General features: G+C 37.6%; 5 protein-coding genes across 12 annotated transcripts; 2 read left to right on the top strand and 3 right to left on the bottom strand.

Moving 5' to 3' along the window:
* Window positions 1–55: 55 nt before the first annotated feature.
* On the bottom strand, window positions 56–3,024 carry LOC131674528 (uncharacterized). Its single transcript, XM_058953254.1, has 4 exons — window positions 2,662–3,024; window positions 2,414–2,589; window positions 2,148–2,345; window positions 56–1,584 (listed from the first exon to the last, which is right to left on the bottom strand). The coding sequence occupies exons 1-4, from the start codon at window positions 2,794–2,796 to the stop codon at window positions 99–101; spliced, it is 1,995 nt and encodes a 664-aa protein (XP_058809237.1). The 5' UTR covers window positions 2,797–3,024; the 3' UTR covers window positions 56–98.
* Window positions 3,025–4,584: 1,560 nt separating this feature from the next.
* On the top strand, window positions 4,585–7,310 carry LOC131674535 (uncharacterized). Its single transcript, XM_058953270.1, has 7 exons — window positions 4,585–4,903; window positions 4,984–5,132; window positions 5,214–5,463; window positions 5,525–6,061; window positions 6,140–6,642; window positions 6,724–7,025; window positions 7,172–7,310. Exons 1-7 carry the CDS (start codon window positions 4,855–4,857, stop codon window positions 7,242–7,244), a joined length of 1,863 nt encoding a protein of 620 aa, XP_058809253.1. The 5' UTR covers window positions 4,585–4,854; the 3' UTR covers window positions 7,245–7,310.
* Window positions 7,311–10,022: 2,712 nt separating this feature from the next.
* LOC131674536 (myrosinase 1-like) lies at window positions 10,023–12,538 on the bottom strand. Of its 2 annotated transcripts, none has more exons than XM_058953271.1 (7): window positions 12,043–12,538; window positions 11,841–11,974; window positions 11,512–11,769; window positions 11,263–11,443; window positions 10,806–11,203; window positions 10,231–10,469; window positions 10,023–10,161 (listed from the first exon to the last, which is right to left on the bottom strand). In XM_058953271.1, the coding sequence occupies exons 1-7, from the start codon at window positions 12,305–12,307 to the stop codon at window positions 10,023–10,025; spliced, it is 1,614 nt and encodes a 537-aa protein (XP_058809254.1). In that variant the 5' UTR covers window positions 12,308–12,538. The 2 variants fall into 2 exon arrangements, with proteins under 2 accessions (XP_058809254.1, XP_058809255.1); XM_058953272.1 differs by having other exon boundaries at window positions 11,841–11,968.
* Window positions 12,539–12,677: 139 nt separating this feature from the next.
* On the bottom strand, window positions 12,678–15,183 carry LOC131674537 (venom acid phosphatase Acph-1-like). 2 transcript variants are annotated; one of them, XM_058953274.1, is made up of 6 exons: window positions 14,936–15,183; window positions 14,575–14,688; window positions 14,285–14,498; window positions 14,004–14,210; window positions 13,135–13,466; window positions 12,678–13,077 (listed from the first exon to the last, which is right to left on the bottom strand). In XM_058953274.1, exons 1-6 carry the CDS (start codon window positions 15,026–15,028, stop codon window positions 12,814–12,816), a joined length of 1,224 nt encoding a protein of 407 aa, XP_058809257.1. In that variant the 5' UTR covers window positions 15,029–15,183; the 3' UTR covers window positions 12,678–12,813. The 2 variants fall into 2 exon arrangements, with proteins under 2 accessions (XP_058809257.1, XP_058809256.1); XM_058953273.1 differs by having other exon boundaries at window positions 13,135–13,470; window positions 14,008–14,210.
* LOC131674538 (venom acid phosphatase Acph-1-like) lies at window positions 15,132–23,092 on the top strand. Of its 6 annotated transcripts, none has more exons than XM_058953276.1 (8): window positions 15,132–15,259; window positions 16,066–16,273; window positions 19,084–19,205; window positions 19,279–19,383; window positions 19,609–19,874; window positions 20,487–20,770; window positions 20,851–21,056; window positions 21,135–23,092. In XM_058953276.1, the coding sequence occupies exons 3-8, from the start codon at window positions 19,086–19,088 to the stop codon at window positions 21,345–21,347; spliced, it is 1,194 nt and encodes a 397-aa protein (XP_058809259.1). In that variant the 5' UTR covers window positions 15,132–15,259; window positions 16,066–16,273; window positions 19,084–19,085; the 3' UTR covers window positions 21,348–23,092. The 6 variants fall into 6 exon arrangements, with proteins under 6 accessions (XP_058809259.1, XP_058809264.1, XP_058809261.1 ...); XM_058953275.1 differs by lacking the exon at window positions 15,132–15,259 and adding an exon at window positions 15,694–15,820; XM_058953280.1 differs by lacking the exons at window positions 15,132–15,259; window positions 16,066–16,273 and adding exons at window positions 16,853–16,888; window positions 18,081–18,327.
* The last annotated feature ends 1,517 nt before the right edge of the window (window positions 23,093–24,609 follow it).

The following is a 24,609-nucleotide window of genomic DNA, read 5'->3' as shown; positions in this document are numbered from 1 at the left end:
AGAGAGAGAGAGAGAGAGAGAGAGAGAGAGAGAGAGAGAGAGAGAGAGAGAGAGAGAGAGAGAGAGGAGTTGCATTTTTTTATTCGTTCCACATTCGTTTACAATTCGTGCACGTCGGAGGCGTGGCACTCTTCGCTCTCGGCGAACCTCGGCAATCGCCTCTTGCAACCGGTCTTGACGATCTTCCTGTCGGTCATCATCATCGTGTTGTGATGCTTCTCGTGCTGCGCCTCCGTGTAAGCTCGCCTGAAGAGCATGGCGTTGGTGTTGAACTTGCTGGTGTACCGCTGCCAGTCGCCCCGGGTGGTTCTGCCGGAGCACCTGATGTCCTTCAACTCGCCGATGGTTTTGTCGAGCCAGTTGGACTGGTCGATGCCCCGGTCGGCCACCTCGAGCACCCACTTGGACCAGCAGCGCAGCTCCTTGGACTCGACCTCCGCCGGGTGCTCGTTCGCGAAGTCGATCTGCTCGCGCTGGAGCGTGCGCCGAATCCAGAGCGCGATCTTCCCGGCGTTCACGTCGATCACGTCCTTGATCTTGGGCGTGAGCAGCGCAGGGCTGTCGAGCATCACGGCTTGCTCGAACTTCTCGTAGATGGCGCGATGGATGCGGTTGTCCAGCGGGTCGCAGAGCGCGTTCTCGGACTCGCGCTCGATCATGCAGTAGAGGGTGTCGAAGATCTTGGCGAAGGTGACGAACGGCAGGTCGGAGTCGAGCGAGGTGCTCACGCGCGACGCCAGTTTTCTCGCGTGGCAGTAGTCGTCGTCCTCTTCGGTGGCGCACCCGGCGTCCAAGTTGACCGAGCACTCGGTTTGCTGCTCGTCGTCCGTGCACGGCTCGACGCTCTCCGTGCAGTCCTCGCCGTCCACCTCGCACTGCTGGCTCTGGTCGGACTGCTCGGTCGCTTGGCACGCGATGTCGTCGGCGTCGCACTGCGTTGACGTCTCGGCTCTCGCGTCCCCGTCTGGGAGCGTTTCGAAGCTGCCCTCCTCGCCCGTCCTGCTAGTCGCTCCGCTCGACGCTCCGTCGTCGGCGTCGATGTCCTCGTCGACGTCGGTGTCGTCGTCGTCGTCGGCAGCATCGTCGTCGTCGTCGCCGTCTCTGCCATCTTCATCGGCATCCATTGCCGCCTGCAGTTCTGCTTCCATCAGTGCTCTCTCCGAAGCCTCCTTCTCTCTCTTCAAGCACTCGGCCTCCAGCGCTTCTCTGTTCTTGTCCGCGAGCTCGACGAGGATCTCGATGATCCAACAAGCGAAGACGCTCGCGAGCAGTCTCATCTGCTGGGATTTTCGATCCTCCGTGCCGAGTGGTTCGTACTGTAACACTTCGCTCAGTCTCCGCAGAATAACTTCGGCGATGTCACGGTACTCCTCTTGCGGATGAGCACAAGTTCGGCAGAGAATGCTGCGCACGAAGCATTGGGCTATGGTGTACTGACAGCTCGCCGCCTCGAGGTCGATGCTCGACTCGCAAACCGCCTTCGGCGGTTTCTTCGATTTCTTCGGGCACTTGAGTTTTTTCCTTTTCTTTTTTTTGCTGAGCTTGCGCGCGTACATTCGATCTCGTACAAGGGTTTCTGCTTGTCTGCATAGTAGAACAACTTTTTAATTCATTTTTCAGTTATGGCATTTTAATTTCATTGTGAGTATACTTTTCTGTCTGATCGAATGGATTATTTAGGGGGAAATCGATTAGCGTGAAAAATAAGTTGAAGAAAAATCTCAAGACCTTAAAGTAAAGTAGTTAAAACAATCGTCGCTCGATAAAACTTAATTTTTTTTACGAACAATCTAACAAAGTACTTTGTTACAAAATACCGATTGGATTTTAACGTTCCAATGTGTATTAATAGGAAAATTGAAGCAATGAACTGAAATATGTCTAGCAGAAAGCAAAATGATTTATCGAACGATTTCACAATGAAATAATTCTGTTTGAAATTAATAGATAGAATGTTATGAGCAAAATTAATTCATGTGAACTATAAATTGAAAAAAAAAACAGTGTAATGCACATTGCTTTTATGAACAATGTAACGAAAATGTATTTCGATTTGAAGAAATTTGACATTTTTTAATATTTACAATTAAATAAAATACTAAAGCAATCAAATGAAAAATAAAGTTACAATTATTTAAATAACATACTCAGGCGTCAATGTAGTTCCTCCTTCGACATACTGAATCAGATGGTCTACCTTTTCAGCAGTTAGCATCGATCCATAGGTCTCCAAAGTGCCCAACAACCTCCTCTTCGTGGGTTTCGCCAGCTCCTCGATTCTCAGTGATATCGGCAGCACCCGCCTCGTCACCTCTACTTTGGCACACTGGGTCGGGCAAAATTGCCTGCGAGCAACACATCACAACAGTCATTTACTGTCACGTAATTGCCAATAGGAAAAACATTAGTTTACTTTGGAGTAGCCAAAAAGTCAAGATATTCCTTCTTTGTGAAACACTGCGGATAAACACGTTCTTTCTGGTCATAAATATCGCACTCCGGTCCGAAAACGAACATTTTCACGGACTTTGGGCCAGACGGCTTGCGTCGCTTCAGTTCGCAGCAATCGGGATTCGGCTCGCTCGGTCTCTGCGATGTTCAAGGTCAAGCGTTAGGCTTATCCGTAGAGCGCAAAATGAGCAATCGCGTGACTGCGCTTACTTCTCTTTTGCAGCTGTGCTTAGCCGAGCCTTCGACTCTCTTTCGCGCGATCTCGTAGACCTGTCCACGGCGAACTTCATCGCCGACGGGCGTTGCTTGTTGCACGTCCAAAGGTTCGTCCTCAAGCTCGTTCATTTTTTAAACTTTTTTTTTCTTTTTTAAATTTTCTTTGTACCGGTAATATTTAATTTTGAGTGCCGAAAAAAATTGTTGCTTAATTTCGATGGTTAACCAAACTTTGAACTGAGTCCGAAAATATCAGTATCTCGTTTCGACTTTTTTTGTTTTTGTTATTTATTTTTTTTTTAATTTCTACGGTTGAGAAACGCGCAACGTAAGTGTGCGCTCGTCGTGAAATTTGAACTCATCGACAAAAATGGTTGGATGTTGACGTTTCGTTTTTCTCTCTCGCGTAAATTCGCGATTTGCATGAGTGAATCATGCGTTTCGTTTTTTCTCGAGTGTGTCGAAGAGGATATTTTGCTTAACGAAAGAGATAAAGAAATTGACGGTGAGTTACGTAGCGACGAAACAGTTCCCTACTATTTTAAAATTCCTTCACGACGGATAAAAAAAGCTTATGAAAAAGCTTCAATTTCTTCTGGAAGATTGCTGCTAAACGCGAACGTACGCAAGAATGTCAAAGCCGATAGTCTCGCGCTTCGACAATGAGTCACATTTCGAGTCATGAGCGAGCAGATATTCTGAAAAGCAATCGCGCGATCACTGTTATACCATGAGAAAAGGATTAACCAAGCACACACGAGCTTGTAATTATCGATGTTTCAGGCTTGAACTCGCGCGCGCCGCGATTATGAACGCCCGACGTGCAGCTAGGAAGGCCGCCTCGTCGCATGGCCGTGAAGGCTACAGGCACGTTTTTCTCGCCGCTTCCGCCAATCGATCGTTCGGAGCAGCGCGCGGCGGCTGATGCGTTGCGTTGCAGCGGTTGACGGCGCGCTCGCGCAAACGCTAATACGATTGACCGACGTGGGTGCCTATCGGGCCCTTGGACCCGGCCCACGCGCGTACACGCGTATACGTGACAGATTGGCCACTGCGAGCGCGCCTGCTTTCATGCCCGATTGTCTTCGCTGCTGCAACCGATTTCGATTTGCGCGCACGTGCGATTCATTGAATTACGGCGCAGCGCCCCACCCCCTCCTCCTCGCGAAAATACGCTGATTCGATTAATTGACGTCTACCCAGCGGGCCAGCATCGCTTTGACGGCCCACATACGTGACAAATTGGCTGCTGCGGGCGCGCCTGCTTTCATGCCTAATTGTCTTCACTACTGCGGCTGATTTCGATTTGCACGCACATGCGATTTATTGAGTTATGGCTCGTTGCTGGCAACGCGCCGTAATTTGTTTCTTCACTTTTCTTTATCATAATCGATCGATTTGTCTTATCAAGCGATTCTATTTAATAATGTTTGAACGCGATGAAGCGCAGTTACATTTATTTATGTTGGCGAAAGTTCGTGAGTAAAATCAAAGCCAAGCTATGTTTTGATTGCACATTTTTTCTGGAGTACCGGTTTACCACCAAACGCTCTTCGAAAAATTAAATTAACGACATCGAACTATTTCGAATATTGCGACACTTTTTCAATGCTATCTGCATGTAAAAGCTCATCCTTCTTGAATAATTGCAAAGCATATAATTTCAGCTGAACATAAACTTTTTGTAACGCAAAAGCGCATCCATTCAACGTATGTACAATAATCTTACATTGAAACATAAGGCACGTAATCCAAGTCACGCCATAGAAGTTTGTAGCGCACCACATCCTTTCCTACTTTACATAACAATAACCACGCGTTTATGCGTGTAGTAGTAAAACATGATACGAACATGAACTGACGCAGTCACAGCGCGCTGCACCTGACGGTCAGACAACGCGCAGCTCTAGTTTCCCGTCCTTTCAGCGGCAAAAGAGTAGGGGGGGAGAAAGATACATCGATTATCCATCTCTGTCTACCCGTATAGCCGAGCAGAGCCAGAGCTCAGTGCGTGCTCGCCCAGCTGGCTCGCGAAGCTCGAAGCGCAGTGATGTGCAGTGGAAGGAACACGTTGCTGTGATACAAACATGCAGTGCTGCGGAATAATCGTGCGGCCTGCACTGCTGCGACAACGATGATCGCCGTCGGCCAGACAATGAGATAGCGCACTAGAGGAAGTGGACGACGATGAGGCGCGAGCTATTGCTCGGCTACGTGCTCCTCACGCTCTTCCATGGTAAATACTTATATATCATCTACACGATACCATGAAAAAGGCAGTGTGTTTAACATTGTACGTATGTCGTTGCTTTATAGCTAGAGTGTTGGCTGCTGGTGCCACTTGTAGAGATGTGAACGGGCTGCTTCACGAGACTGGCTATCATTACATTCCTGGACCCGAACCCTGCACTCTTTGCGTTTGCGACAATGGCAATCCCACCTTGTGCAAAGCTGTACTCTGCAAGGTATATTATTCGCGTTGATAAATTCGTTACTGTGTACATGTGTTGTGAATTGTAAAAGTCAATACACATGATATCTTGCAGTACAAGAATCAGGAGAGTCTGCCCAACAAGGATTGCAAGACTTTTCGCTTTGGAAGTACTTGCTGTGAACTAATCTGCCTTGATGATGCTATATCAGTCAATGACAAGACAGATGGTAGTGGAGCAACTATCGTTGATAGTACAAATTATGACTTAGGATTGCGTCTGATTGCTAGCTGCATAACAGCTCTCCTGTCACTGGGACTGTTTATATTCCTGATACACCGCTTGAGGAGAAGAAAAATAAGAGGTAATTACATATTCTTCCATGCCATTATAGCTTATTACTAATTCAACTCAAATTTGCACAGCTGGTAGACAGAGTCATCAATTATCGGATGATCAAAGATCTCTAGGCAGTATAGGGTACTTGGACAGAAACAGTGTACAGTTGGGCATGCCTATGGAGGATGTACCTTGCAACGGAGGCTATCCATTGTGGAAACCACCAAGTAGTTATTTCCCTCGAGGAGAAGCACCACCACCATACGAAGAAGCTGTGGCAGCAGCCAGAGCAGAACAAGCTTTGTTGTCAGTCAATCCTCGTACGCTGTCACCATTGAATTTTTCTGGAGCTTATGTATCTGCCCAAAGTGCACATGGCAATGTTTCTATAGTCAGCAATACTCAAAATGGTCTACCAGCTAGTTCTCCTGCATTATCTCAAAATAATGCATCCAGCTCTTCTCCACTGATTACTAACAATAGACCTCTCAGCAGTCCAGCTGCTCACAGCTGTTATCAAGTGGAGTCGACTATTTCAGAGTTTTGTCCTGGTGCCTGTGCATCCAGTTTTTCTATGGGGTTGAATACCTATGAAAACCTACCTACTCCTGTAAATAGATCAAGTGAGTATTTTATACTGCTAAATATTAATATGTAAATTTTAATTAATGTTTCATGCTTTTACTTTGTCTTGTTTGTAGCCTTATCAAATAGCGTTTCTAATATAACTTCACAACCAACTACTTCGAGCAATCAACTTCTACTGCCAAATTCGCAAAATTCTACAGCACAAAGTCACCAGCAGCATACGACTCTTCCACGTCAAGGCGGGGCATTTTCAATATCTGCCACACTACCGAATTCTAGCGGTGGAGTTCATAGAACGATACCGAGGACTTTAGCCACCAGTGGCAGTTTACGCTTGAAGAGGGAATATTCGGTACGTCAACCGATTGCACCACTGTTCGATGCCAAATCAACGCATTCTAAAACTCCGACCAAGGAGAAAAACCCATCGCCAAGATCCAGCAATACACGCGTAGTCATTCCATCGAGCATTCCTTCCACTCTAACGAGTGGCGATCCTGCTGTTCGTACTAATGCTTTTTACGACACCTCATGCTCGCGAGACGTGCCTTCTACGTCGACCAATTCTGTGGATGTTAAGCCTTCTGATATACCTTCTACATCCGGCACTTACAAGGTACATTAATTTTTATTTTTCGATAAAAAACTTTTCTTGTAAAACGCTTTTTTAATCGATTGTTTTTTATTGTTGTTGTAGCCTCCACTCGCAACTGCTAACGAAGTGAACGAGGAAGGTAGTTTCGACTCGGTGACGTGTACTTGCAGCGCGCAAGCATTGCCACCGTTGCACGACGACACGGACGATTATAGAAGTGAGTGTGAGAATTGCAAGAGTGCACACGGCTCGAGGTATTATCTTGACAATGAGAACGAGATGGTGACCTCGCCGCACGAGACGATGACACTACAGCGGCGACCCGAGGATGCTACTTCGAGTACTACTCCTCAGTATTACAGGACATCATTTACATTGCCAACGAGCAGTCGGCAACGTACAAGGTGACAACATAAAAAAAAACAATAGTCGTTAAATCGATAATCGATACTGCTTATTGCAACCACGTATAAGCGGCATGTGTCAGTTATACGATCGCTGATGGATATACGAGAGGGAAGCTAAACGGCTTTGTTTTTCCTTCTTTCAGGAGCAGCAGCTCTCGTGGCAATTGGTTTAGCTCGATGCCGGAAAGCTCGACAGAATCGTCCGACGGCGAGTAAGCCACACTTATACACTCACGTGCCAAGTGAACGTTTTCAAACAAGTATTAGTGTGACTGCGTGCGTGGATGTTGATAATGAGAGTTGGGAGGGAAAATATTGAATTTTCCGAATAATTATTCTAAAAAATAATCGATATCTTCTTATGACAATTGTTTGAGAAAAATGAAATAACTCATCATTGTCAATTACCAAAGCTTGTAAATAATTTTCGTTTGCTCGGTTTTTTTTGGTTTTTTGCTCCTTATTATTTATACTTGAACATTCCGTGCAGCAAATCTCTATAATACTGATCCGTTACATCGAGTACAATGTGGGATTCTTAATCGTGTATTTAACTAATTAATAACTACTTAACGTTTAATCGCACTTGTTGTCACTTATTCTCACTGGAAACTGTGATTATTCCCAAATATTCATGACTAAACTACTATACTATTTTCTAGTTGCATATTACGTGATTGATATATACATTATTGTATTTGTATATACAGAACAACTTTTATTTTATAAGGCAGACTGATGTGGAAAAACTCTGAAATCATATAAAATACGCGTGTGTTATAACACAAGTTACCGTAGTTAACAAACTAACATTTAGTCTTCTTCAAAGCATACAACTAAGCCAATGCAACTAGTGACTCCGTACGATAATGATTAGTCTACACATACGTACTAAAATTGTGATGGAAGGATTATTTTTTTTGCCTTTTGGCAAAGAAATATCGACAAAGGACGATTTTTGTTTTATAAATTCAAACTTTCAGAAAGAGTTGACCACTTTAACGATTAATTATTAATTGTAGATTTGCCACGTGTATAACAAAAGTTTTTAAAAATATGTAAGCAATTTCAGTTTGTTTTTTTGTGATTGTTATGTGGTGCTGAGTACCTACAATTACTGAGAAATTTTGTTAGATAAAACCTTAATTTATTACATACTATGACGGCACAATTTACTCTTTTTTTGCGGACATTAACATTTTTGTATTAGACGTTCGTAATGAATTATAAATATTTATATTTTGTAACATAAAAGTTATTATGATTATTTATTATAATAATTCGGTATCGTGCTTAATTTATGCAAATACTGTGGAATGTTAAGCTACTATTCCAAAAGAAAGGAATGCGAAAATCGTGATGGATTTAAAATTATTAATATTGTATTAATTTAAAAAAGAAACGACATGTCTAAAATGTTAAATTAACAAAATTCAATGTGTATTCTAAATACATATTTCCTAAGAAGTAATATTTTTAAGGATTAAATAATATTATAGTAGGAATGAATAACATAAATAGTGACATATCTTTGAAGTTTATAGTACTTAAAATATTTTATTGCTATCTTTGTAGCGGTGAAGATTAGTCATATGCTTCGTTAATAATATTGCTATTGATTTGAAAACTTTGATAGTAATATGGAATTAAGTTTTATAATATATACTTTATTTATCGCTTAAAATCTATCTTATGCTTTAAGAAATTAATATAGATTTTTTTGTCATTTTTGTTGTGTTTATTTTATATTTAAAATGCTACGTATATTCCATACAATTATGTTACAATTACAACAATGACTATAACTAACTATTATTAGACGTCATTAAAACGTGGGATCAAGGATTACAAATAGTTTTAAACTTATAAAACTTTCAACTCTGCCGCATATTTCAGTATTACTGTTTAAAAATGATAATTTATATCTTTTATTTTTATTCGAGCACACTTAATAAAAACGATTTTCATTTTTCAACAAATATATTATCGTTAGAGTAGAGCTTTAAATATAAACTTCCTGAAATAATTATTAAACTTGGAATTTTTGTATTTATTATGGTTGTTATTAACAAATTCAAACTAGGTAGTTTAGTAATAAAAAACAAATGAAGAACGACTCGATTTCATTAAATACCTAGTACAAATAATAAATTCTATTTCTTGATGTGTTGATAACATTAAGTAAATATTGTATGTTTTTTATATGTAAAAACAAATCTTTTTCAGCTTTTTTACACTTTTAACGCGAATCTTTTTAATATCAGTGTTTTTAATCTATGGGTGTGTCGTTCGATCTTAATGTTTTTTTTACATTTATGTTAGTGGATAATCACTCAATCTAAAAGAAAAAATCTGCTGATTTTTAATAGGTTAAAACGTCACTGACAATTCAGGTTTCTTTACAAAACAAACATTGATTAAACTCTAAATTCTTTCTTAGTTAGTTTCAATAATAAAATTGAAAAAAATAAAAACTATAACTAGGTAATGAAAATGTACAATATGTAACAAAAAGTCTGCCAAAAGTATAATAAATTTGTTCGCTAAATATTAAACTCCGAATTTGCTAAAGAAAAAAAAATTAGATTCAAGAATATGTGTTCAATTTGTATTTCAATCGATAGACAGGAAAAAATACCATTGTCATTGCGTAGGAAAACGAGATTTAATAATGTATAAGGTACATTCAGCAGCGATGACTCAAATAACATTGTAAAAGATTTTTATTATCCGAGCGAACAGATAATTTTGTAATTGATTTGAAATTGCTAACTGCGTTGATTGGAGCCTCATAGGAACTTTAAGATGATTGCCCGACGTTTAGAAAATATATAGATTAAAAGAACAAGAAAATAGCGACTAGTTTTTTCCTCTGTAGAAGAACGATGTAGTCACCTCGTTAAATAAATTCCTGAAACTAACAAAATATGTTATCAAGACTATTTACGTTTATTATTATTAACAGCCATACAATCTATTCGATATATTATAAATTCAACTTTGCAGAAGTTGCTCTGTAATCTTTGTTACGGTTTTCGACTTGTAAATGCTTTTCAAAATTGTAGCTGAGAATTTTTCTGATCTCGGACGCTCGGGATCTTCAAAGTCAACGGAGTAAAGGCCCATTTTTTGTCTTGAAAAAATAAATTCATGTAATTGCGACAAATATACTTACCTTTTTTAAATAACAACGTTTACTTACGTATAACCATCCATCCACTGAAATTCGTCGAGTAGAGACCAAGCGATGTAAGCTCTCACGTCAATGCCATCAAACATCTTGACAAACAATTCGATCAAGTGATTAACATGATACAAAGCTCTGTCCACGTCGTAAATGTTGCCTTTATCGATGAAACCATTTGCAGTTATATACACTTGGGGTAAAATGTAGTCCTTGTTTAACCTTTGCAATAATTTTGCGAAATTTTCAGGTGTACTCTAAACACAATCAAAATTAAGCTTTAAAGATGACGTTTTCTTTTCGCATTCATAGCTAATTATATAAAAAAGCCAGCAAGTATATCCTTGGAAATAATAAAGATAAAGAGAAAAAATTGACACGAATAATTGAAATTCAATTATTCGCATCTGCTTGTCAGTTCGAAAACAGTTTCTCGAATATTTCGATGAAAAAAAAGAGGCAGCGATACAGCTAACCGGTTTTGTTATCAGTGATTTTTATCGTACATTTATCCTTCCAACTTATTCGTTCTCGAACTGGAAATATGTTTCGCACAGCGCGCGCTAATTTTTACAAAGAAAACGAAAACTGACCTTGTCGAAAAATATCCACTGCGACCTCATGTCATTCCAAACCGACTCATTTCGAATCACGCTGTCGTAGTGATATATGATCTCGACATCATCCGCAATGGATTGCACGTAAAAGCTGGTGAAGAAATTGATCCCTAAAAAGTCGAGGCTCTGTTTGATCATTTGTTTCTCGTCGAGAGTAAAACTCGGCAGCCTCGACGTCTGATAGCGTTGCAATGCACTCTTAATTTCCACCTCGACTTTCATGAGATCTGGGTAATCGCCTAGCTCTCCGAGCAAAGGATTCAAAAACCAGTAGGTGCCGAACTGGAAGCTCAATTCGGTCGCCTCTACGTCGTCCAACGACGTGGGATCTTTAGGCTCGAACCACTGTGTGCCGATACTTATGCCCACTTTACCTGCAAATCAGTTTGGCGTCGGAACTCGAGCCAAATATCGATTCAACGCACTTGATTACCTTTCTGAAGCCAATGAAACTCCGTGCGGTATAGGTGATAGACCCTCGCGTGAGCCAAAAGAACGTGGTGACCGCACAGGTAATTGCCGACCGCGCTGTCGTTGTACCAAGGCTTGTAGGCATTGCCGAAGTGTATGTTGCACAAATCGAACGGATCGTTAAATGTTATCCAATGTTTGACCTACCGTTCCAATCGACCGATCAAGTCAACGGAAAGATAAAAATTCACTTCTGAAGTGTATCACGCACCCTGTCTCCAAAATAATTGAAGGCAACGCGTGCGTAGTCCTCGAAATACTTGACCATCTGTGGATTCGTCCAACCACCCATCAATTGTAACTTTACCGGTACATCGTAGTAGTGCATGGTCACCATTGGCGTTACACCGTTCAATATCATGGTATTGATTAGATTGTTGTAGTACTTTATTCCTTGGATGTTGACGAAATGTGACAAACCGTGCGGGAGTATTCGTGACCACGACAATGAGATTCGATACGTATTTCCCTGTATTCAAAAATGCATGCATCATATCGAAACACGTTTGAAAACGCAAAATGTGAGTGAATTGTAGCTACCCCCAAATTTTTCACAAGGTTCACGTCCTCGGCGTATTTGTGGTACGAGTCGCAAGCGACGTCGCCGTTGCTTTTATCGACGATGGGTGAAGCATCATTGTGCGTCCAAAAGTCCCATACCGATAAACCTTTTCCTTCAAAACAACAAATCAATAGCGAAACTTATCTGAAAACTAGGCGGATACGTCGTCATTCTTTTTACCATCGGCGTCGTACGCCCCTTCGATTTGATATGCCGACGATCCTGCACCGAATAGAAATTTGTCCGGAAATCGATTCAGCGCCAAAGCTCGAGCGACCTCCATCGATTCCATGGGAAAGTCAAAATCCTTCATGCTGATTTTCCTCTCGACGATGTTGACGTTCATCTGTAATAGCATGTCCGAGGAGAAATTGGTTGGGAAGAGTATGTTCATCAGATTTGTCACGAAATTGATGACCGTCAGCGGCGAAATCTGCCAATTCATCTTGGCGAGGATGTATTTTCAAACTATTCGACGCAGAAATTTTCGTTGCTACTGGTAAAGGTTGTTTAGCAAGCCCACGAGTCCATTGCTTAATTAGTTTAATTATCGCTCGCATTATTGGTACAATTAGAGCAGTTTTCCTCGACGTTCTTTTTATAGATAGTATGTCGACGGAACTCATTTTTTGCGAGTAAAAATTCAACTTATGGCAATGAGTAATGCTAACTACACATAAAATTATGTATTATTCAATATTATCCATCAGATATCATGCATTTGTCATCATTACCTATTAGTCGGACTTACTGTAAAAAGTGTTATAATTAAGGAAGTCACACTATCAACGCAACAATACATAGGAGCTCGTCTCAACAACACATCCGTCAGAGTTTTTTATTTCATCATCTCGTTCGTATATACTCGAAAAAGTGATTTTTACAAATGTTTTGTAAACAATAAGTAACAAAGAATTAGTTGAAGAATACTTTAACATTTACAAGTGACGATTAAACTTTGGCGCTAAAGTACAGCAAAACTAACGAGGCGAAGCTTAGAAGAGCGTTCGCAATGGAAATACTGCTCGCACTTTTTTTGTCAGCTTGTCCCAGACCTTTTCCAGAATCACGATCCACGGAGCCGCAAAGCGATAGTTCATCAACCGGCAAAACGTTAGCGACAAGTTCGCGAAACTTTTCGACAGGACAGTAGATTTCGCAGCCAGGCAGTTTGTGAGGATACGTAAACTTGTGGTTGCCCATGTAGCGAATCACCTAGAAAGCAAAATGTATCAGCGAATCCGCGCAGCATCGCCAAGTCCACGTACTCACTTGCACGTAATGTCGATTGGCTTCGCTCCACAATTCAAATATGAGTGCTTCGCCTGACGTCGGTAATTCCGTCATAGTCAGATTCAGATTCTTCATGACTCCAGCGAGGTTTCTGTCGTCGCCGCTGAAAACGTGAATCTTCCGATCCTTGTGTAAAGTCCCGTTGACGCGGGCTTGCCAATCGTTCACGATGGTCTTCAGCAGTGAGCCACCGTTGAGATGTTTTTGCAACTTGGTCGTAGAGAGGAGATCGTAGGCGGTGAGGGTGAGGTTCGTCAGTGCGTCGGTGGGATAAAGTTCGCTTATCCATTTTGGGAAATTTTGATGGAGTTCTTTCTGTAAAACAAAGTGGCGTTGAAAATTCACCGCGTCGTTGCATTTTCCGTGCGAGGGATCGTGCGTCCGATCACATTTCGTTACGTCTCTTTATGCGGTAATCGTGTTGTGCTCGCGATAAAGTTCTGCGAGTGGCCGCACGCCCATCGCGAGTGGCAATATCGCAACGCGTCTATTTTTATATCCAACAGCATGTGAAAACACATAATAGAAATCACAATTCAGCATTAGATATCCGAGCATTAGCAGTTCCCTCTAATTACTGTGCTAATTGCTTCGTTCGGCTTGATGCGCGGTAATTGCTTATTTGTAAACAAATTGTTCTTGATATGCGCATTCTATAATCACGTTATTTGCGTTGAATTTTCTTAATTTCGGTCAAATAATTGCAACGTAATTAAATTATTCTGACGTAAAAACCACTGGACATTTTTTGCAAATGAAAAATTTACAGCAGACAGAAGTCCTCGCGAGAAACATGGGTATTCGTACCATTAGTGAATTATTATCAATTGAAAAATAAATAAAGACACTTACACCGTTATCAAAAGCCAAATGCAACATCAGCACATCTAACGGCGTTTTTACGTTAATCTTGCCATTTTCTTTGATGTGTCGCAACAAATCTCCATGCGTCGAACTCAAGTTGTAATGATCTTTGATAACTTTGCGCGTGTCCTTCTCGAAATTCGGGCACAGTATGCCTAGCAACAGAGTGTCTTCGTCCACCGGTCTGTATTCTACGTAAAAAAAAAACGCCATTAACATAGGTGAGGGTAAAGCAAGCGAGTCGTTGAAAATCATTATGGTGTACCGAATGGTACGGGTTGCCATGCTAAATCGTCTTTCCAAATTTGTCCCTCGACAGGTGGCCATAAACCAGCATTTATCAGCTCTCCAGCCATAATCGACACGGGAAAGCCTACTGTTTGCATTCTTATCACTTCATCGCTGTACAAAGATCCGATAAAATGGCCGTACTTGAATCTTAATTGCTCTCCAAGATTGAACAACTTCATCTTAACAGTCTGTGTGCAGATATGGCATCATTGTAATAAGATACTTATCTTCAATGGCGTTTTTTTAGTTTTTAATAAAACTTACATTCGGTAAATCCACGGCATTGTTGAGGAAATAGCTGTAACTCAGATTGCTGGGAATTTGAAATTCCTTGGATGTTTGATTGAAGTCGGGTACATAGAATTTATTAACGGATAGCTACAACAAACAATAAAAGGTGTCACACGATACGTATTCCATCGTGATCCAGCAGCGTGAATGTTAATTGGACAGATAACACAATTTGCGCCTCGTAGCATCATTGTTTACACTACTGCAGAGATAATAATCATGCGCCCAGACATTCGTCCCAATTAAAGGAAAAGTCTCGACAACAACAACAAGAAAATCGACACACCCTTTTGCAGTGGAGCAGAAGAATTGAGAAGCAGCGATGAGTACTCACGACGTGTAAGAATTGCAGCTCCTTCGTCGCCAGGATCGAGTGCAAACTGCAGCACAGCAGCAGCAAGCCAAGTTGAATGCGCCCGATGGCCATATCGCTCGAGTCGACGATGTACGCGCCAATAGATGTAATCGTAATCTGGCGCTGGAGAACCGAAAGCACACGAATGCCAACATCCGATCAGATTCGCCGTCGTCACGCGCCTCAGGTGTGCCGCGCGACGACGCGCTCACCAAGTCCCGGCGTTTCTTTTATCTTCGCTTTTATGACACGGTCTACTCAGACTTCGCTAAACAGCCGGATTTGCCTCGCTGTTGATCAAACGTAAGCCACATTTGTTTTCTTCTGCCGATTTACAGCCGGGCTTTCGGAAAAACATCCGGAGGTCGATGGACACTGAAAGCTCGTTCCGCGGAACGGAGTGTGGTGCAACGTTTCGATGCGTGGTATAGTTCAAGGTTGCAACCACGAAAATTGCCATACGAATCTACGGCACAGGCTCGCTTGGCTTTTTCCTTGCCGCTGTCGACTAATAAAATTCGACGACGCAGCGCAGTTTCTGAGACGTCCATCACTTCTCTCGTTTTCTTGTTTTTTTTTATTTTTTTAACAACTCGCCGATGCACGATTAGAGATCTATTTAGACGGTTATGTCAATCGAGAGAAAAAAAATTTATCACGAAAAAATGTGAAAAATTCAAACCGCTACAATCAGACGCTGTTATCGCCGCGGTTATCAGTTGTAATGACGGGCCATTAAGTTTCCTGACGTAGTAAAATTTCAAAATGTTATGGACGCAGTTGTTGCCGCACATCTCGACGTCAATTCACTATAGTCCTATAATCGTGAAGTCGATCGATCGTATCGTCCTTCGGTTGAAAAAGGTAAATATTAGCACACATTTCACGAAAATTCTACCCCCCTCTTTTTCTCTGCCTGCCTGTTTCTCTCTCTCCCTCTCTCTCTCTCTCTCTCTCTCTCTCTCTCTCTCTCTCTCTCTCTCTCCTCACTCTCTTTCTCACTTTTAATCGAGAAAATATATTTTACGATACAAAATTTTCAATTCACATGCAATGACTGAGTATCATTCAAACGGATCATGACAATTTGAATTTCTTTCTTATCAAAGCTCTCGTCGTGATGCGCAGAGTGTCTGGATTCCTGACACGCGGGAGGGAAAACAAAATTATTTAGAATGCAATGAACGCATAAAAGAATAATAATGCTGACATTGGCACGGCTACAATACGGGTAGGGGACTACTACGATTATTGAGAAAAAAGAGCTTAAAAGGCGCTCTCGTCGCTCTTGTTCATCAGTTATTGCCTGATCACCAGGTAAAGTCCAACTTTCTACACTTCACGTTGTTTTCACGTTTTCATAGCTTTGTATTGTTCGTTCAATATCAACATAACCATACACACTGCAAAAAAACTTTTTATTTTAAATACGCAGCAAATTCAAGGATTGTTTTTCTTTTTCGCTTTTCTCATGATTATTTATAATTATGAGAGTCGGTATTTACGTATCGATCTCTACTTAATACAAATCGTAAAACTTATTCGTTTTCACATCATTAGCTGAAAGCAATTGTGTTAAATTCGCGGCACATTTATTTAAAAAAAGAATCCTTTTATTTTAAAAACAATTTTTGTAGTGTGTGATTTTACAATAACTTGATTTGAATATTAACGAAAGATTGTCAATGACTTCTTATGGAAATGTGTTTTTCTTAATTGACGTAACTTTTATTAAAGTAGTCAGTCGACAAAGCTTATCTGAACATTGGTTTTATCAAATTTCACGTGAAACTATAAAGTTTGCGTTATGGTCTTTGATAAAGACTGAATATATTATAATGAGTGAACTCGTGCATGCTATCTAAATTCAATATTTTCTCAAGCTTTCGGCATGTCTGATTGAACAATATACGAATTTAAGACTGCAGTACGGTAAATCTATTTTCTAGCCGCTTTTTCGTTTTCACGCGTAAATCAAGTGTTTTGTGTATCAATTTTTAAAATACTTGATATCGCGTGTTCCGAAATTCGGCAGGATGAACTTTACACATATACCGATTCTACGATGTTCTACATTGGCATGAAACATTCTAATGACATAATTATACTTAAAAAATTGTTTTACATTGAATTATTAAATATTAAACATGTCTCAATGTACCTACATGATCAATTTTTTTCTACGCGATTGTTTTATACAGAAATAATTTGAATAAATATTATAAACGAACCAATTTTAGTATACACAATCATATTTTTTATGATCGTGAGCCGATTTAAATTCTATACGACCATAGTTCATGTTCAACATATGCATATTATTTTGTCATCCAAATAAGTGAAATAATATTCTACATGTGAAATCATAATTTCATACGGTATTTTTCTGAAGATTTATTAAACTTCTATATGAAAATATCAGAAATATTCTGTACAATTAAATATTTTTTTTACATATTACTATTTTGTTCACAAATTAAACGATTAAATGAGCTGTTAACATGAAACAGCCCATATGACAATATAAGTTTGTTGTGAATTGACGATACGCAATATTTGAACGATATTCAAATTTAATTTATTGCTTTTACTCTCTATAGATAGACAATTTTTAAGCAACATTATCGTTGGAAAATCTCTATAGTTTGATGAAAAAATAATATATACGTGTGAAATATAAGTCGGCTCTTGTTCATAAAAACATGATGTAGAAAAGAATATATCACGTAAAAAGTTATTTCATATTTAGCAAAAATATATTCATGTATAATATTGTTCAAATTGTTCTCGAACGAAAGAATCGCGTGGTAAAAAAATTGATCACGTACAATGATACATGTTTCCACAAAAAATTTTCTTCGTATAATTACATCATGTTTTATGTCAATCTAGAACATTATTTTTTGAAATACTATTTTATTTTTCATATTCAATTGAAAAACACCCATTAAATTAACAATTGGTGAAATTTCCATGTTAAATCGGTATGTGTTCGAAAGCACGCCAAAAATTCTACGCGAATGGAAATAATCGTTTGAGAATGGATTTGTGAGGGTATTTGGAAAAGTAGCACGAGAGACTGCCAATGTAGCATTTGGCAACTACGTTTGACATGCGATCATAGAAATGGAAAGCAACAGAGTGAGTAAAAGAACAGAATATCGGAGAGGGAGGAGTATAAGCGTAAAGAAAGATAGATAGAGGGAGAAAGAGAGAGGGAAAGGGAGAGTGGAAGGACGAGAAAGTGACAGCTTGGTTATATTTTTGAAACTGAAAAGCCAGTCCGTGCGTGTCTCTCTGTAAGGGATGATGTCGGAAGTGAGAATATAGAAAATCTTCGTTGAGTACCAGTACACAAGCTCTTTATACAAGTAAGTGCTATCTGGACGCTTGCTATGCCTGAAAGTATCTCAGCACAATTCTAGTGGAGTTAAGTATTTCACTCACTTGTTGCTGCTTTACTTCATTTACTTTATTACTTATGACTTCTCAATTTGTCAAGAGAAATATTAATTTTTATATTAATTTTGGTAATAACTATAGATATAGTTGTAAATACAAAAAAAAATAGATATAGTTGTATATTGCGTAAATGATTAAATTTGAAAATAATTACAAATACAGGTATACCTCGGAAAAATTAATGATTATTATATACAAAAATAATAATCTATTTACCACAATCGTTGCTATGTAGAATATGTGTGTGTGTGTGTGTAAGCGTGCTTGTGTATATAGGTAGATATTTGTTTAAAAATTTAATAATTATCGTCGTAATTGGATTTCCGTTCGAGTCATTATAAATTATTATCATAAAAATAGACATCCAATTTAGTTAAGTTGTGAAGAAATCCTTAAGTAACAGTAAATAAAAGAAGGTACAATGAAGTTAGCTTCGTCTACAGATTGAAGCACTATTAAGCCGGGAAATGCATTCACCATTTCCCTACCATAACTCATGACCATTAACTTTATCTATTCTGTAAATCAAGATTTCCTTTTTCTCATTATACTTACATTTTTCAATTTGGCCGAAGAAACGCATTCAATATTTGAAATCTCTTCACAATTGTGTTTTCAATGTTCAACAAAATTATGAAGTTTATTCATTTAAATTTTTGATTTAGAAATGACACCAGTAGGCACAAGTCAGAAATTAAACATCTTCATGTCATGGATGGTTCTCATACTAAGCGTTATTTTAACGGCGAATGCTGCAAATCAAACCAGCTTAAAATTCGTAACAGTAGTGAGTTTTCATATTTTTTTTACTAATTTCTAACCGAATAGCTTTTTTTAATTAATTTTCTTTCCATTTTTAGATATTTCGACATGGTGACCGTGCACCTGATCCACCCGAAATGTATCCTAATGACCCTTATTACAATGACCCTTTTTATCCTGTGGGTCTAGGTGGATTAACTAATGTAAGTTAAATGTTAATCGTGCATTTATTCATTTATTTTCATATCCTTCAAAAAAACCTTATTCGAGTAGACAGAGTAAACTTGACATTATAATAAATTCCATTTGTTTATTAATTCAGTATTTCTAAGATTTCTCATTTCCATTTTATCAAATACATTAATTTCTCTATTTTTACTATCATAATTGTCAACGATAAACATATTTTTCAATTTATTTATATTCAGAAAGGAAAACTTCGAGAATACGAGCTCGGTGAGGTCCTACGTAGAAGGTATTTCGATTTTTTAGGCGGCGTCTACGTTCCTGAGTCAATTTTAGCTCAAAGTACCGACTATAAAAGGACAAAAATGTGCTTGCAAATTGTCCTCTCGGCTCTTTATCCACCTGGAACTTTTCAGCAGTGGAATAACCAACTCAATTGGCAACCTATCCCCACAACATACTGGCCTTCTGAAGAAGATTGGTTACTCATACCAGAAGAATGCCCCGAGTAAGTATTGAATATTTTTATTTATTATACTTTTAAAATAGCTTTTTTTACAATATTTTGAAAGAAAGACTAAAAATTGAATCAAATTTGGCTATCAATGAAATTTTTGTTTGTACTAGACATATTTTTTTAAATAAAATTTTTTATTTTGTATAAATTTATATCATCATTATCTATTGAAAAAAAGAAATGGCGATATAGTATTAATATGAAGATTCAGCCTATTATTAGTCTAAAAACACGTGCTAAAGTTCATTTACGTCTTCATTTTGATTTTGACTGAATATGTATATTCCATGATTACGCTAAAAACGTATTAGGCACAGGAGCACTCATTTATTAAGTAATGCGATATATCAATGAAGAAGGTCTAATTTCCACTTTTACAATATCCATTGTAGAATCATTATTATATAAGCATTCGGGAAATAAATTTTCTAACAAAACTGTAGAATATACTGTCTAAACAGCAAATGTGCAATTTTATTTGGCTAAAATGCTATCATGCAAATTTTTGCAAATTTATTCTTATTCCTTTTCCAAAAATTAACGCCTGTCCTTCTAAAATAAAATATATTAATATACGATAAATTGAACATTCCTAATCTTCAGGTATATTGAAGAGCGTAAAAAGGCGGAAAATTTGCCGGAAGTCATCGAAAAAGTCGAAAAGTTTCGAGATTTCATGAGTAATTTGACTATATTAACTGGAAAGAACATCAGTGGAACATACGACTTTTATCTGCTTTATCACATTCTCACTGCCGAACAATCAATGCAACTGCGACTACCTAATTGGACTGAGGGTCTTTTTCCTCACGGAAAACTATTAGACGGCATACTTTTGGAATACGAAATTTTTAGTTACACACAAAAAATGCGACGTCTTAATGGCGGTCAGTAAATCTCTTTATTATCTCATTAAAATTAATGACAAAATGAAATATTATACATTAATTTTTGTTTTGATGATTAGGTAAATTGTTATACAGTATCTTAAATGATATACAAGCTGTGAAGGACGGTTCCATTGGCGGTCGTAAAATCAACCTTTACAGTGGCCATGAAACAAATGTAGTCGCCTTATTGCAGACTTTAGGAGTTTTCAAGTACCATGTGCCTCAATATGGCAGTGCTGTTATTGTAGAACTTCATGAAATCGACAATCAGTATTATATGAAGGTATTAAATTCTTATAGACATTATAATTATGATAAAAATATTGGATTATCTTGTATAAATTTTGTGAAATTTGAACAGATAATTTATTACCTTGGAATACCGTCCACAATAGAAGTGCTACAAATTCCAGGATGCGATGAACTTTGTCCATTAGAACAGTTTATTGATTTATTGAGTGATGTAACGCCGTCTAGTGATGAAATATTATGTGATAAATCAAATGTAGAGACATACACGTCGAAAATGACCGTTAAACCAAAAAACTCCGCACAGGGTAGTTCAACTGCATGAGTGTGGTTTAGCTTTGTTTAGCAAATGTTTATTAGCTGATAAAAATTGTTTAGCTTTTAAAATTATAGTGATGGATTACTGAATATACGTTAAAACCATTCAATAAATTTTCTTAAAACAAAATCTCATTAACGATTATTTTGTAAATCACAAAATAGTCAATGAAGATGTTAATAGGAAAGGGTGGTAACGTATTCTCTCTTTGTTGAATGTATCATTAATAGAATTAATTCAAACTTATTGAATTATGTACAATAAGTTTTATATAATGAATTTCATGTTCATATACCGATATTAACGAAGTTCTTTTCATTATTTGTAACAATTAGTTGAAACGAGTAAAATTAAGTTAGATACTAGAAATGGAAGTTGTTTTAGTTGTAAAAGTGACAAGAACTTTTACAGAAAAAGATGAATTATTAAATTTATTATAACTAATTTTATACAATGCTCATAGTACATGTTTCGCTTGTCTGAAATGATAATTTTTTTTATTAAATATAATAATTATTTAACTTTAATACTCTCAATATTGTTTAAAAAATTAAATATACAACCGAGCTGTAAGAATTAATGTGTAATCCAAGTAAAGTGTTGTGTTCAATAATACCTCAATTTTTGATAAACAAGATTATATTTAATGTAGTAGTGAATTAAGAAGCTACCACGCGAAATAAAAGTGAATATTCATAAAATTGAATTGAATTAAATTTTCAAAGAAAGTAAATTGAAAATCAAAGCGTCTATGAAATATGAGTTTTATTGAAGAATTTTATTGAAGATTTAATTCTCCAATAGGTTAATTTGTACAAAGGCACTGTCACTAAAAAATATACACTATTAAAAACCCTTTCTTTCGAAATTATATGTAAATTAGTGTAATATGTTTTTGAATAAATTACAATTTAGTATTCACCGTTTTGAAACATTAAACTTAGTACTAAATTAAATTTTGCATATTAACGAGAAATATTATTTGAACATACGTCATTTCACTTCGTCCGTTATGTTTACGTTCTATTGAATTCTGTTTAAACGCTTTATTATGAAACCTTTATTCTTAAATAAAGAAACTATTATAACAAAATACTTCGTCATCTATTCACGTGAAGTATACGATGTTTTAGTTATCCGTATATGTCATATCAATCAATTATTTGCACGTAAATACTTTAATATATTTATACCAATGAATTTATCCGTTAAAGATCTATCTGCTTTTATTGGGATGTGTTGATTATGATTTATGAGCATATTTATCGTTATGGACTGTCAAATGAATAATCGTATTCAAGTATCATGCATACTCAAGTAAAGTTAAAATTACTGGATGTGAAAAGTTGAAATGTCTAGATTTCTTTATAATTAAAAGAGTATTTATGTATATAGGACTTATAGTCCTTTGATTAATAATAATAATAGCGTGAGACGGAAGACTGGTGATTAGATAATAAAAATTGTTCTACGAAACATAGATATATATCTTGCGCTCTGTAAATTTATCGATAGAAACATTCAAATATGTTAACTTGATGTACTAAATCAGATGTATTAAAAAACTACTACTTGCGTAAGCTTACCCATAATACTCGACTCAGAATAGTAACGACGTTCGTAATATACGCATCGACGTCATGCTGATGGGATGCAATGTAAGTAATCGTCATAGCCATGTCTTAGATTGTATTACATTGTATCAGAATGTCATAAAGCAGATAAGTCAAATGTTCCACTGATGTTCTTTCTAATTAATACAGTCAAATTGCTTCTGAAATTTCGAAATTTTTCGATTTTTTTCAAAAGCCATTACTTACATTGTATTTACAAATTTGTTTCAGATATTTAGACCTAAGAGCCGCTTGAAGCCTATTATCTCTTTTCAGGGTATAGGAAGCCAAGTTATCACTCTTTCGTGCTTTCCATTCTTTCGCATGGCAGTTTTCTAAAATTCCTCCGCTCATTCAAAGACAAGTCAACTCTCTTAAGTAAATACTAATCCGTTCTATCACACACAAAGTCGCCTTCTACACTCTCTTACTCCCACACTCAGTCTTTCTTTGATATTACTGACTATCTACAGTCGGTGCCGATCTGCAAGTATTTATTGCTGAGTTTTCTTTCTTCATCGCTAGAGTCAGTGTAATTGTCTAACTCATCGTCATCTAGATCTGCGTAGCAGAGTCTCTATGGCTTCTAATGATCTGCTGATTTTGATGATGTGCTTTTCACTCCTTCAACCTTTTCAACGTTATAGCGATCGTGATCTTTGACATTCGTTATTTTGTAGGTACCTAGGAACTTGATTTTTAGCTTCAATCCTGGTTTCTGATGTGTACGTACAATTTAGGTAAGATCGCCCTTTGTGTACTTCATTGACTCCCTGTAATTCCCATTGTATTCTCGATCTGGTCAAGCGTTGATTGCCTAAGCTCGTTTTGTTCTTGCTGAAATTTTAATTTAATAGCATTTTTAACAATCTCTATCAGTTGAAGATCATCTTGCATTGACATCTTAATGCCAAACAATCGTGAATTTTGTACATAAATTTACGATGACAGGTATGGTAAGCTTCACAGCTGGAAAATGACAAAGCAAGGTTTCCTTATGTATAAACAGATGATCAAAAGTAAAGATTAATTTAGTAACATCCCGATAGTCACGATGAATACTGTTTTTTTAATGAATTTATACTGTGTACTTTGTTCAATTATGCAGATCTGATGAAGTTACTACAATTTTGAAACCTAATGAACCTAATGAAATCCCAATCATTTTGCAATCGAATCAAAATTCCTATCATTCAAACAATTTAGTCAATTTTAATTAAAAGATATGTGTGTAATTTGATTAAACCTGATTCTATAGAACACAAAATGACCAAAGCTATATTATAAATGCTTTATTCTCTGTACAATAAGTATAAATGTCTCGATTTTTATCGCATCGGTAAAAAAGAAACAATTCCTAATCTGCAAAACTAATTATTACTCGTTTAATTTACAAACGAACACTAACATTTATCGATGTATTCATAACAAATGACAACTTTATTTTTTTAAAACGATGATTATGAAAGTCACGTAGTTTGATGTGTTACCCGACAGTTAGAACATACTTTTCCTCTCTCAGTGAATAATTTCGAAAAAGAATTATGTCCATACGTCAATTGAAGTATCACACCACTTCAAGCACCATACGAGACAATTACGGCATCATAATTGTCACTCTCAAATCTTTAATCTTCGTTGTTGCTTATAATATT

The sequence above is a fragment of the Phymastichus coffea genome, unplaced genomic scaffold (assembly GCF_024137745.1).
Source record: "Phymastichus coffea isolate CEN01 unplaced genomic scaffold, Cenicafe_Pcof_1.1 PCOF00253, whole genome shotgun sequence".
NCBI classification, from domain to species: domain Eukaryota; kingdom Metazoa; phylum Arthropoda; class Insecta; order Hymenoptera; family Eulophidae; genus Phymastichus; species Phymastichus coffea.
Note: the sequence above shows the minus strand (reverse complement) of the source record. Positions and strands in the feature narration are given on the sequence as shown.

What these genes read in the sequence shown, in the direction of transcription:
- LOC131674528 (XM_058953254.1), bottom strand. Translation starts at nt 2,796, where the DNA reads ATGAACGAGCTTGAGGACGAACCTTTGGACGTGCAACAAGCAACGCCC. An exon ending in GACTTTTTGGCTACTCCAAA is followed by an intron (nt 2,346 to 2,413) that starts GTAAACTAATGT and finishes TGTTGCTCGCAG; the next exon opens with GCAATTTTGCCCGACCCAGT. An exon ending in GGAACTACATTGACGCCTGA is followed by an intron (nt 1,585 to 2,147) that starts GTATGTTATTTA and finishes TCTACTATGCAG; the next exon opens with ACAAGCAGAAACCCTTGTAC.
- LOC131674535 (XM_058953270.1), top strand. Translation starts at nt 4,855, where the DNA reads ATGAGGCGCGAGCTATTGCTCGGCTACGTGCTCCTCACGCTCTTCCAT. An exon ending in GAGGAGAAGAAAAATAAGAG is followed by an intron (nt 5,464 to 5,524) that starts GTAATTACATAT and finishes AAATTTGCACAG; the next exon opens with CTGGTAGACAGAGTCATCAA. An exon ending in CTACATCCGGCACTTACAAG is followed by an intron (nt 6,643 to 6,723) that starts GTACATTAATTT and finishes TTGTTGTTGTAG; the next exon opens with CCTCCACTCGCAACTGCTAA.
- LOC131674536 (XM_058953271.1), bottom strand. Translation starts at nt 12,307, where the DNA reads ATGAATTGGCAGATTTCGCCGCTGACGGTCATCAATTTCGTGACAAAT. An exon ending in GTTTCATTGGCTTCAGAAAG is followed by an intron (nt 11,204 to 11,262) that starts GTAATCAAGTGC and finishes ACTGATTTGCAG; the next exon opens with GTAAAGTGGGCATAAGTATC. An exon ending in AGTGGATATTTTTCGACAAG is followed by an intron (nt 10,470 to 10,805) that starts GTCAGTTTTCGT and finishes GATTGTGTTTAG; the next exon opens with AGTACACCTGAAAATTTCGC.
- LOC131674537 (XM_058953274.1), bottom strand. Translation starts at nt 15,028, where the DNA reads ATGGCCATCGGGCGCATTCAACTTGGCTTGCTGCTGCTGTGCTGCAGT. An exon ending in ATGCCGTGGATTTACCGAAT is followed by an intron (nt 14,499 to 14,574) that starts GTAAGTTTTATT and finishes ATCTGCACACAG; the next exon opens with ACTGTTAAGATGAAGTTGTT. An exon ending in GGCTTTTGATAACGGTGTAA is followed by an intron (nt 13,467 to 14,003) that starts GTGTCTTTATTT and finishes TTTTACAGAAAG; the next exon opens with AACTCCATCAAAATTTCCCA.
- LOC131674538 (XM_058953276.1), top strand. Translation starts at nt 19,086, where the DNA reads ATGACACCAGTAGGCACAAGTCAGAAATTAAACATCTTCATGTCATGG. An exon ending in GCTTAAAATTCGTAACAGTA is followed by an intron (nt 19,206 to 19,278) that starts GTGAGTTTTCAT and finishes TTCCATTTTTAG; the next exon opens with ATATTTCGACATGGTGACCG. An exon ending in ATACCAGAAGAATGCCCCGA is followed by an intron (nt 19,875 to 20,486) that starts GTAAGTATTGAA and finishes CCTAATCTTCAG; the next exon opens with GTATATTGAAGAGCGTAAAA.